This window comes from Galeopterus variegatus, unplaced genomic scaffold (assembly GCF_000696425.1).
Source record: "Galeopterus variegatus unplaced genomic scaffold, G_variegatus-3.0.2 Scaffold629, whole genome shotgun sequence".
NCBI lineage: Eukaryota > Metazoa > Chordata > Mammalia > Dermoptera > Cynocephalidae > Galeopterus > Galeopterus variegatus.
This window is the reverse complement of record NW_007726740.1, coordinates 252,823-265,589: the sequence shown is the minus strand read 5'-3', so window position 1 is coordinate 265,589 and position 12,767 is coordinate 252,823. Positions and strand designations below refer to the sequence as shown.

General features: G+C 48.6%; 1 protein-coding gene across 1 annotated transcript; it reads left to right on the top strand.

Moving 5' to 3' along the window:
• Positions 1–8,320: 8,320 nt before the first annotated feature.
• On the top strand, positions 8,321–12,350 carry LOC103588936 (sarcoplasmic reticulum histidine-rich calcium-binding protein-like). The gene is given in 6 exon segments (XM_008570772.1): positions 8,321–8,636; positions 9,338–9,461; positions 10,427–11,120; positions 11,152–11,285; positions 11,620–11,670; positions 11,672–12,350. Coding segments are annotated over 6 exon segments (1,998 nt in total).
• Positions 12,351–12,767: the final 417 nt, after the last annotated feature.

Genomic DNA, 12,767 nt, shown 5'->3' with positions numbered 1-12,767 from the left:
AGGCATTTAAACATTTATTTGAACCTCATAAGTACTCTGTGAGATGAGATGAGCAATCAATCTTTTCATTTTATAGTTTAGGTAACTGAGACCCTGAGAGATTAAGTGATTTGCTCAAGGTCTCATGTATAGCAAGGGGGAAACACAACTTTTTTGAGTCTGCCTGGCTCCAGGAGATTTTTCACAGGTCTGTGTGACTCCACGTTCTTGCTGATGGGAGATGAGGGTGATCTTTTAAAAAAGTGCTTGAGCTAGGTCTTAATACTGATGAGGCATTTTCTAGATAGAGGACATAAGTAATGACATTCTAGGTGAAGGATGTGACATGGTCATAGGCAATGGACAAGCATGTTTGGGAAATAATAGTGGTTTCCTACTAGATTCTAAGTTCCATGAGGTCAGAGTCTATGTTGTTCAATGTGTTATGACCACAGGGAGCAAGTAGCTGGCACAGAACAAGCAAGTAATGGGTTGAAAGAATGGGCACATGGATATTTGAGTGAGAGGATGGATGACTGGACAGATAGATAGTTGGGTGGATAGATGGATGGGTGAATGGATGGATGGGAGATGGACGGGTAAGAGGACAGATGGATGAACAGATGGATAGATGGATGATCAAATGAATGGATGAATGGATGGACAGATGAATGGATGGATGGATGAGTTGATGGATAAACAGATGGAAAAAGTAAAGAAAACAAAGCTCCTCTGCCTACAGAAAAAATGGTTCCCAAAGTCTGTTCTTAAATCCAGTTGTTCTGAAGTCCAAAGAGATATTTTACAAGTGCTTGCTAATGCCATCTGTTGGTGGTGGCAAGAGTTGATGCATTGATTTTTGGTGCACACCTTTGTTTTCCTACACAAATAGAAAAAATGTTCTACTGGGGAATGAAGCAAGAAAGAAATGTAAGGGTCAGCTTATTGAGTACTTGGTGATACTGTGCTTGGACATTATTTTTGCAGGCAGTGAGACCTCAAAGTGTTGAAAGCAGAGTTCTGACCTGTCTGTGTCTCTCTGTTCAAGAAAGACCTGTCAGGCTGCAGTGGAGAGGGTGAGCTATAAGGGGAAAGACTAGAGACAGGATGGATGTCTTAGACATTCATAGTTGGAAATTGGGCCCTAATATCTTTCTAATTCTTCAGGACACCTTGTCCGTCACACCCATTTCTACAAAGATGTGTAATCGAGGATGGGTGCTCTGATGTCATTTAGGGCCTCTGACGAACATTCTCAAGAGCCTGGGGATGAGTTGCCCCAATACACCCTCATCAACCTCAAAGAATGGGAGTTGGAAGCAAAAGAGGATTCAAACCATTTGAGCATCCAAAATTGGCAAAGCACATTTTTTGGAAGGTTAACAATTCCCAAATTGATAATTATATGGATCATTTATCATTTTTAAGCAATTTACCTAATGACAAGTTCATGTAGGAAGATTAGAAGTGGACTTTTATGCAAAAATGCCTGAAATGACTTGAATTTAGCTTTTGATGCTCCATCAATATCTGGTACATCCCCACCCCCAAGACTGCTTGTAGTTTTTATTTTTAACAAAACTGATCAACCCGCTTCTACGGGTTTCTTCCTTTTCTTTTCTTTTTTTTTTTTTTTTCCTTTTTGTCTTTTTTTGTGTCCGGCAACGGACCGCAACCCTCAGTGTTACACCCGTACCGGACCGGGACCGGCAACGGGATCGCAACCCTCGGTGCCGCGCCCGCCCCTCACTCAGCCAGTGAGCGGGGAACCGGTCTGTATGTGGGATCCGAACCCTCGGTGGGAGCGCCGTCGCGCTCTCAAGCGGCGCACTGTAGCAGTGCACCACCGGGCTGGCCCCTTATTTTCTTGATATTAGAAAGGATGTGCTGTAAGATTTGTGAATAGAGAATCTTTGCAGTAGAGAGACACTGAGAAGACAGAGGACATCATTCGGCATCTCTGACAGTTCTCCAGGGGTTCTCTCCAAGCAGGTAATCTTAAGATGTCCAGGGTTCCACAGCAACAGATTAGTGACACATTGCTTAGAGCCTGCTATTAATTAAAAACTGTTTTTGCAATATTAGAGCTACACAAACAAACACTAAGCTATATACATACGATGACCATATAATTTATTGTCCAAACCGGAACACTTTGGGGAGTAAAAGGAGACACTATTAATTAGTGTATACAGGAGGAGTAAGCCTGGACTGTCTGCTGCAAACCAGGAAGTGTGGTCACTCACCTTATATGGCCATGTCTTACTGCTCATATAACATTTCACATAGGAAAAATTTCCAGATAACTGAAATTGACCTTATATGAGCTGTTATTTGCTGTCCTTTTTGCTATTCTCAATGAAAATATTTATAAAGAATTCAACTACTAATCAATATATTTTACCTTTCCCCTCATGGCTTAGAATCATTTTTTGCCTGACACATAGTTAACTCTCAGAATAGTTGAATGAATGGCTGAGTCTTTATAAACAATTACTATGGTGTATAGTATAATAAACTGCGATCATTCACAGGCCTCTGTCAACCTGATTTTCTCAGATTCAAAATTAGGGGCTAAAATTAAAGGGTCTTCTTCCTTCAAGCTCTAATACTCTGTTTGAGTTTTTTAATTTGCTCCCAGGATTGCTTGTCATTTTATTTTATTTATTTTTCTTTAAACATCTTTATTAAGGTATAGTTGATATAGTGCACGTAAGATATGATAGTGTTTTCAAAGGGAGTAAAAGAGAAAGCATCATGGGAAATGCCAATGCAAGGGAACTTCCAAAAGTTCATGGAAAAATAGAATTAAAAGATAATACATGTTTTGGGGCCGGCCCGGTGGCGCACTGCGCTAGTGTGCCGCTTGGGAAGCGCGGTGGCGCTCCCACCGAGGGTTCGGATCCCACATACAGACCGGTTCCCGCTCACTGGCTGAGCGAGGCGCGAGTGCAACACTGTGGGTTGCGATCCCGTTGCCGGTCCCGGTCCGGTATGGGGGCGACACTGAGGGTTGCGATCCATTGCCGGACACGGAAAAAGACAAAAAAAAAAAAAGATAATACACGTTTTTACACAAACTTTTTTTTATTGATTATACATATTCATGACTTGTCATTTTAATAAAGTTACCTGTGAAAAAATTTAAGGGAGAGGAATAGAAGACACAGCAGGCAATCTGTAAGGAGCCCACATGGCTCTAGAGTAGCCATTTTCTATTTGGAAAGGACTTAATTATACTCTTGTGCCAAAAGTAGTGACTTAGCACCAAAGACAAGACAGTATTTTCTCATCTTTACAGTTTCTGTCCTTCATCGTTCACCCAGTGGACACTTGCTACTCACCTGCTTGCTGAGGAGATGTGAGTGTGGATTCACTGAGTCCCAAAGCTCCAGAAGGTCAGGTTTTAGCAACAGAGAACGGCCTTGGAGGCAAATGGCTTTAATCCAAGACAAGAAAGAGTAGGATCAGATGAGGGGACAAAGGATTGCTGTGGGAGTTCAGAGAAGGTGTCATCAGTTCCAGCTCGGTGGGTTGAGGCAGAAGACAGGGGATGCTTTATGAAGGAGGCATCATTGTGATCTTGAATAATTAATAAAATTGGATATTCAGAAATGTAGACAGGGTCTTCCCAGAAAAGAAAATAGTGTGTGCAAAAGCATAGAGGTAGGAAAATGGAGAGGAACAGTCAGATTTCCCTGGGATATACGGTCGTCTAAAGCAGACTCTGTATCATGTTTATTTACCTTTGTGTCTCCAGAACCTAGCCTATAATAAATGCTCAATGATGACTGATCGATTATATGAATGAATGAGTGAATAAAAAGTAACAAAACTGGGCCGGCCCGGTGGCGCACTGGAGAGTGCGCCGCTTGGAAGCGCAGCGGCACTCCCGCCGAGGGTTCGGATCCCATGTGGAGATCAGTTCCCACTCACTGGCTGAGCGTGGTGCGGGTGCAACACCGAGGGTTGCGATCCCGTTGCCAGTCCCCGGTACAGGCGCGACACCAAGGGTTGCGATCCCGTTACCAGTCATTAAAAAATGACAAAAAGGAAAAAAAAAAAGTAACAAAACTAAATTTGAGATGGCCATCCTTCACCTGGTAGTGTGCTTGTCTGTCACATAGTTGGACGGATGCATGTGTACATGAGCTTGGCAGGTTTTGATCGCCAGACTAAGGAGCCCGGACTCGATCTGTGTGTAATGGGAGCCACTCAAGATTCCCAGCAGGAGACTGTTAGCACAACTGGGTTTGAGAAGGTAAATCGGCCAGCATGCAGGATACATGGAAGAGGAGAAACTGGCAGCAGGAGACCCTTCTTTTACGTGTGCTGAAGAATTTTAACCGTATTTCTTTCAAACATGCTGTGATAATGAAATGAAAATGGTGTACAAAGAGCAGATTTAAAGATCTCATTAGTGGTTACAAAATGTTTTTACCTGGGATACTGAAGATGGCTCAACATTTTATGTTACAGATCAGAAAATGGGTTGTGGTAAACCCAGGTTTCTTGAACCGAGGGTTATTGGGCTCGATCGCTTGCAGGGAGGAGGACAAAGCAGGACAGGGGGACAAGAGGACTGCTGGCCAGGCAGGAGTGTAGAGGGCCTGGCATGTCACATGCTCATCGCAGCCTCCAGGAAAACCCCCTCCCCCAGCACTGAGTCCCTGCTCTCAGCCATCAGAGGTTGGGCAGCATGGGGATGGCTCAGGAACCAGGTGACCTGGGCACACATCTTGACTCTGCCTCTTACTGCATGAGCTGGGACAAGTTTCTTAACATCCACTGGTGTGTTGAAGCCAGTTTGTGTCTCCTCCCAGCCCCGTGTCCAGTGACCTCCCACTGGGAGCTTGAGATTGGGCATAGTGGGAGTATGGACACCACAGAAAGTGGCAAATGCAACTTTTTCAGGCTTGTGTTTATTTTTATTTTTTTCCAGAGAGCAGTTGCTAACATCAACTGTCCATCAATGTCTATGCCTGTGTTTCCCATCTTTAAAGTAGGGATATAATAATGACAGTGACACAGACTTCATAGGGCTGTTAGAATTACTAAATTAGTTGATGTGAATGAAATGCTTAAAACAGAGCACATAGTAAGCGCTCAAAAAATAGGAGCTACTATCGTCCCAGTTATCTGTATAAGTGTCTGTGTTCCCGAGAACAGAGAAGGACTCTTTGATGTATCTCTCTTAAGGGGGCTGGTTGCTAATCTGCACATCACCAACTAGCCCCAAGCCCAATGCCAGGTGCCCAGGAGGTGCTCAGGGAGTGTGGGAGCTTTGAAATCACCCCCCAGAGGGGTCCAGTTTGAGAAGTACCAACGTCCCTGCAGGTGTCGTCATTAGCATCAGAGGACCTTGCTTCTTTAATTAACAAGCCAGGCGTAACTTTTACTCCATGGCCTCATCCTCTCCTGCCTCTCCTACTTTCTTTTAACTCTGGTTCTTTAACAAATCCCTCTTTTCAGGAACGGGAAGCTGATCTGTTCTGGGGATGTGCCAGTGGAGCGGTGTGCGTTGGCACCACCAGTGGCTGTCATTCTCAGGGGACAATGGGATCGGAGCGCCAAGGGGGAGAGTTCTCCATGCAGAATTTCCCTGCTTAATCCGCTCTTGTGCGCTGGCACCAAGTCAACAAAGGAAAGGAACCAAATTACCCGGGCGGCTTTGGCAGGCTGCGCCACTGTCAGTGGGCCAGAAGTTAATTCTCTCATCTTCCCCCGTGCCACCAACTCAGGGGGCAGGTCTGGCCAGGCTGGCTTTCTGTTTAAGTCTGTCAGGTGGTGTGAAGGGGAGAAAACAGGCGAGCAGAGGGTGGTCCAAGCACCAGCGCAGCACCACAGACAGACGGATGGACAGATGTCCTATACTATCCTGCCTCCCTCCCTGCTTCCCGAAGCTCAGCACCAGGCTGTGTCTGATGCACAAGGGGAAGGAGGGATGGTACCCGGCCCACAGTGTCTACCATCCCCACATGGAAATTAGAAGTTGACCTTAACTTCAATGGGGACAGCACACAGGGATGTCTGATAGAGCAGTGGGCAGCTCAACTTGGCACTGGGAGAGGCTGCCTGGGAGCAGTGGTGCCCCACATCACTGGAGCCTAGTCTTCCCCACCATGAAATGCCACCCTCCACCCCCCACCGCCCACCCCACAGCTTGGGTGGGGAAGGGAGCCGAGGAATGAACACTGAGTGAGCCTGGTCCATGTGCCAATCACTTCATGTGCTTCAGCCCCTGTGACCCTCCCAGGGGCTCTGTCCAGACCGCTTGGCTGACCACATCTGACAGATATAGATACTGAGACCCGAAAGTGAGCTACCTGTCCAGTGGCCCAGAGCAGCCATTTGAAGCCCATTCTGCCTGAGCACAGCACTGAGTATTTCAGAGACTGAAAAAGCACAGGAGAGTTTCGAAATGTTTTCTTAATTGTACAATAAGAAATACACTTTACATTACATCCCACGATAGATCTAGACACACGAAAGTTTACTGAAATATTATGCACCTTACTATGTGCGATGCACTCCATTTTCAGTTCTATTATATATTACCCTGTGTTTTTCGATGCAGATCTTGACAGACCAAATTGACATGAGGAACCATGAGTGAGTCACACTTATAGTTTGAAAAGCACCGTGCTGCCTGCCCAGGATTTATTTCTGGTGATAGTCCCTGAGGATCAGCCCAGTGCAGCTCCCAGGACTGCAGCCAGCTTTCTCCTGGGCAGGCAGGGTCGGGGCACCGTTTGTGATGTAACTGGGGTGGCCACTTATAAGGCAATTCCTAATGTCTGACCTTTGTTTTCCTCCACAGCCCTTTCCCTCTCCTTCCCGTGGCTTCTCAAGCCCACCTGGATGTGGTCTTCATTACCCCCTGCCCCCATCAACTCCACTCTCACAAAGGATTTGCTGCCCTGGAGGCTCCCTACACACATAGGCACACACATACACATGCACACCTCTAGGGTCACTGTCACTGGAGTCTAGGGATATGTCGTTTGAGGAGCTACCATGTACCCCACTGGGTCCTGCTTTCATTCTGAACACCAGAGCTATGGCTCACTAGAAACAGCACAGAGTATTAGAAGTCCACAGTGGGACCTTCACAGACTGTCCCCTGGCAGATTACTTGGGGGTTCCATTGAGGTAGAATGTGGAGCAGCTGCATGCAGCCATCCTGGGTGAAGAAGGATGAGGTTAACCAGGTCCCCAGAGAGACCAGTGGTGACCACACCATTCCCCGAAGTGGGGTTCCACCCCAGCGCCATGCAGATCCAAATTGCTGTGGTCTGGAGAAGGCATCTGGGCTCAAGGATGTGCATGCCAGAGGTAGCCCTGGGCAGAAGAGCTCAGCTCTGGGAAGGGGTCAGGTTTGGCCTCAGGCCCCGAGCTGCCTAAAGGATCCCCTGGTGAACTCATAGTCCCTGTTCACCAACCCAGCACCAAAGAGGCAAAGCCCCCGTGCAGTGACCTCAGCACATACACCATGTGCAGTGAGACCATTATGGCCACTCTGGCTGTGTGAGCTCAGGTCTGTCAGTTTCCCTCTTTGCGCCTCAGTCTTATCTTTCAAGTGAGGAGGTTAAATTCATCCCTGTCACATTAGGATCAGATTGGAGAAGAGATGCTAGTATGCTTTAGAAATCATGGCTCAGTATCCAAGCAACTTAAAATGAGACCGATGCGCCTCAGTCTTATCTTTCAAGTGAGGAGGTTAAATTCATCCCTGTCACATTAGGATCAGATTGGAGAACAGATGCTAGTATGCTTTAGAAATCATGGCTCAGTATCCAAGCAACTTAAAATGAGACCGATGCTCACAGTGCAGGGACTGGATACCAGACATTGTCCTGGTTCTCTTTTCATCCTCATAGCTCCCATGAATATTTTGATGTGACTGAAGCCCAGAGAGATTGAATGACTCACCCAAGATCAGCAAGCCAGGAGCAGCGGGGCTGGGACTCCACCCCAGGAGGTTTGCCGCGCAAGCCCGGCCTGCACTGGTCACCCACGTCACACACCTACCACCTTTCCCGGACTCTAAATATCCTAAGGACAGTGTCATGTTCATCTTCAAGGGAAAAAGCAGTAGGTGTGGAGTAGAACACGGAGCCTAAGAGAAGACAACAGAAAGTGTTAAATGCCACTGAATCCTTAATGTGCCACGGAATGGCTTGTTCAAAAAGAATAATTGTGCCCAGAGATATAAAATGTCCTACCAATTTCCCTGCTTTTCTGGAATTTGCCACACCCTAGAGAAGTCTTTGTCCTTCTGAAACAGGGCTCTTCAAGGGGTCACTGTGGAAATCTAGTTCTGTGGACACACTCTCAAGAAATGCGACCTGATTCAGCCAGATTGCTCAACCCAGAGGGTCCCACTCTCCTCTATGCCTGTCAGAAAATGACCTTTCCTACAAGGCACATCGCCTTCGGGAAGCCTCCCCCTGGCAGCCCACAGTTCAGTGACTGCGACTGCCTCTGCCTGGCACCACAGCCGGTCAGCACGTCCTCCCAGGGGTCCCATGCTGCTGGGCTAGACTGCAAACTGCTGGTGGCATGCGACCTGCCCAGTCCTGGCCCTGTAGAGATGTCACATCTGGAATTTGCCCCCGGATTCTCGCTCTTGTTCCGTTCCGTGGCCTCTGTCTCAGGCGGGCAGGCTGATGGGCTCGCCCTCTGTGCAGACATCAGGCTTGTCTCATCCCCTGGGGCTGCCTGACTCTGGCAATCCCTCCCCCAGACACAAACCTTCTTTCAGTGGCGCTGAGACTCTAAGCCCCTCTCCCCTTCAGCTAAGAGCCATTGTATCAGCTGTGATTTATGTAAAGGCTTTTGTTGGACTCCTGGTTTTGACAGTCTCTGTGTTGTCGAATGGTAATAATTACGGGGCCTTTCATCCTTTATTACAGGATTGCTCTGGGGGTAGAGGGGCCTAGGGTTTGGGGGGAGGGCTGCTGGGGGAGGGCAGACCCTTTTTCTGAGCCTCGGTACAGAACCAAAGGAGTAGGGGTCCTTTGGAAGTTATAAATAGCAGCTCCCGAGAATAAAGAAGTCACCTCTCCAAGCTAAGGGAGCTCACAGAGGACAAAGGATGCGGAGAGCTGGGAACACCCCACTTCTTCAAGACTGACAGGGCTAAACGGGAGTTTCCAGGGCCCAGCCCCTTGTTTTCAGAAAGCTGATTTTTGTCTGAACTCAAGTCTCTGACCAAAGGAAAGGGAAGCGACTTTACTGCTATCAACTAGGTAGTTCTAAGTCTCTTGAGCCAGGAAACCATCCCACGTCATGAGCTCTCTGTTAGAGAGTTCTCCCTACAGCTGAGCTGAAGCCGACCTCTCTAACCTTGTGGCAGAGAAACTGCGTGCCCCTCACCTGGTCCTTAGCGTGTTCCAGCTGGCTGGGCCCTGTGGCTCGTTCCAGACAGGGTCATGGGAGAAGTGGCATGTGGACCTCCAGGCCCAGCTGAGCACCATCCCGTGAGTCCCTCCAGCTCTTTCCTCCCTCCATGGGGAAGGGAGAAGGCCACACTCCTGACAGAAATGCTTAAAGCAACATAGCTGAGAAGAACCGCATGACCAGACCAAACTTCAACTTGAGCAGGAAATGAACCTGCAAAGTGCTAAGCCATGGAAATTTCCAGGGTTATTTATTCCTGCAGCAGAGCTAGTCCTGCCTGACTAGCCCCAACATCTGTTCTGAGGTCCACGGATGATGGAGACAGGCCTCTGCTCTCAGAGCACTCAATCTGATGGAGGAGACAATCACATGACACCTTCTGGGGGCTGCCACAGAGGGAGACCCGGGCAGTAGCAGCCACGGAGAAGAGTGCCTTACTGAACGTGAGTGCCAAGGGGTGCTTCCTGGAGAGAGTGGCACCTGAAGTGACCTGGGAGATAGAAGAGGCCTGGCTAGTGGAGCAGAGGTAGAAAAGAGGACTTCAGGTAGGAGAACAGCACAGGAAAGGCAGGGGAAAATGATGTACCAGTGTCATGGAAGACACTGCTCAAGACTAGGCCCTATCAATCTGTCACTAGAAGAGGCCTGGCTAGTGGAGCAGAGGTAGAAAAGAGGACTTCAGGTAGGAGAACAGCACAGGAAAGGCAGGGAAAAATGATGTACCAGTGTCATGGAAGACACTGCTCAAGACTAGGCCCTATCAATCTGTCACTTGACCAAGGTTGAATCCAGCCTCAACTGCGCACGAGGCTTGTGTCCAGCCATGGAGCGACTACCCTGTCTGCCATAACCAGAGCAGTCTTTTGGGGAAGGTACAGCTTGTCTGGAGCCAAAGCATGAGGAAGACATGGATCATGGGGAGAATATGGATCATGGGGAGAATGTGGATCAAGAGAAGAATGTGAATCACAAGAAGAAAGAAGTGGATCAGAAGAAGGACAAGATCACGTGGAGGACGCGGATCACAAGGAGTAAGGAATCACAGGGAGGATGTGAATCTCTAGGAGGATGTGTATCACAGGGAGGACGTTGATCACAGAGAGCATGTGGGTCACAGGGAGGATGTGGATCACAGAGAGCATGTGGGTCACAGGGAGGACATGGATCACAGAGAGCATTTGGGTCACAGGGAGGATGTGGATCACAGAGAGCATGAGGGTCACAGGGAGGACGTGGGTCACAGAGAGCATGTGGGTCACAGGGATGACATTGATCACAGAGAGCATGTGGGTCACAGGGAGGACATGGATCACAGAGAGCATGTGGGTCACAGGGAGGACGTGGTTCACAGAGAGCATGTGGGTCACAGGGAGGACGTGGATCACAGGGAGGACGTGGATCACAGGGAGGACATGGATCACAGAGAGGGTCACAGGGAGGACGTGGATCATAAGGAGGATAGGATTATAGGGAGAACATGGCTCATGGAGAGAATGGAGATCATGAGGAGAAAAGGGATCTCGGAGGGATCAGAAATGGAACACAATCATGGGGAGGATGAGGATCACAGAAAGGACGTGCATCACGAGCAGGACACGGATCATGGAGAGGATGTGGATGACAAGGAGAACAGAATCATGGGGAGGATGTGGATCACGGCAAGGACAGGATCATGGGAGAACGTAAACCATGAAGAAAATGTGGATCGTGAGGAGAACAAGGATCACCGGGAGGACATGGTCATGGAGAGGATGAAGATCTCGGTGATGTGTGGACCACAGGGAAGACACAGATTACAAAGAGGATGAGGACCACAGGGAGGAGGTGGACTACCAGCAGGACATGGATAAGGCTGAGGATGTGGATCTCAGCAAGGTCCTGAGAGCACCTGCTGGCAGTGGACTGTGAGTTGGCATTGGTGCCAGGAAGCTGAACTCTTGCTTGAGGTCCTCATCCAGGAAGATAATGATAAAATAAATCATAACATGTACTCAAAGATGAGAGACTAAAACTTTTCAGGCTATCCCCAGCCTACATTTTCTTTTCTCCTTTACCTAAGAAAGCCAAAGGCTCAAATAAAGCCGGACCTGGATGAAGTCCCCAGCTGCGCCAGTGTGAGCTGTTGGCTTCTGGTAAGTCACTGAGCATCTTGTTTGCAGCCTCTGGGTCTTCCTCTGTGAGATGGAGTCAACAGACCTGCCCCGAAGCCCCTCAAGATCACTCTCTCNTGGGTCACAGGGAGGACGTGGATCACAGAGAGCATGTGGGTCACAGGGAGGATGTGGATCACAGAGCATGTGGATCACGGGGAAGACCTGGATCACAGAGAGCATGTGGGTCACAGGGAGGACGTGGATCACAGAGAGCATGTGGGTCACAGGGAGGACGTGGATCACAGAGAGCATGTGGGTCACAGGGAGGACGTGGATCACAGAGAGCATGTGGGTCACAGGGAGGACGTGGATCACAGAGAGCATGTGGGTCACAGGGAGGACGTGGATCACAGAGAGCATGTGGGTCAGAGGGAGGACGTGGATCACAGAGAGCATGTGGGTCACAGGGAGGACGTGGATCACAGAGAGCATGTGGGTCACAGGGAGGATGTGGATCATAAGGAGGATAGGATTATAGGGAGAACATGGCTCATGGAGAGAATGGAGATCATGAGGAGAAAAGGGATCACGGAGGGATCAGAAATGGAACACAATCATGGGGAGGATGAGGATCACAGAAAGGACATGGATCACGAGCAGGACATGGATCATGGAGAGGATGTGGATGACAAGGAGAACAGAATCATGGGGAGGATGTGGATCACGGCAAGGACAGGATCATGGGAGAACATAAACCATGAAGAAAATGTGGATCGTGAGGAGAACAAGGATCACCGGGAGGACATGGTCATGGAGAGGATGAAGATCTCGGTGATGTGTGGACCACAGGGAAGACACAGATCACAAAGAGGATGAGGACCACAGGGAGGAGATGGACTACCAGCAGGACATGGATAAGGCGGAGGATGTGGATCTCAGCAAGGTCCTGAGAGCACCTGCTGGCAGTGGACTGTGAGTTGGCATTGGTGCCAGGAAGCTGAACTCTTGCTTGAGGTCCTCATCCAGGAAGATAATGATAAAATAAATCATAACATGTACTCAAAGATGAGAGACTAAAACTTTTCAGGCTATCTCCAGCCTACGTTTTCTTTTCTCCTTTACCTAAGAAAGCCAAAGGCTCAAAGAAAGCCGGACCTGGATGAAGTCCCCAGCTGCGCCAGTGTGAGCTGTTGGCTTCTGGTAAGTCACTGAGCATCTTGTTTAGAGCCTCTGAGGGTCTTCCTCTGTGAGATGGAGTCAACAGACCTGCCCCGAAGCCCCTCAAGATCACTC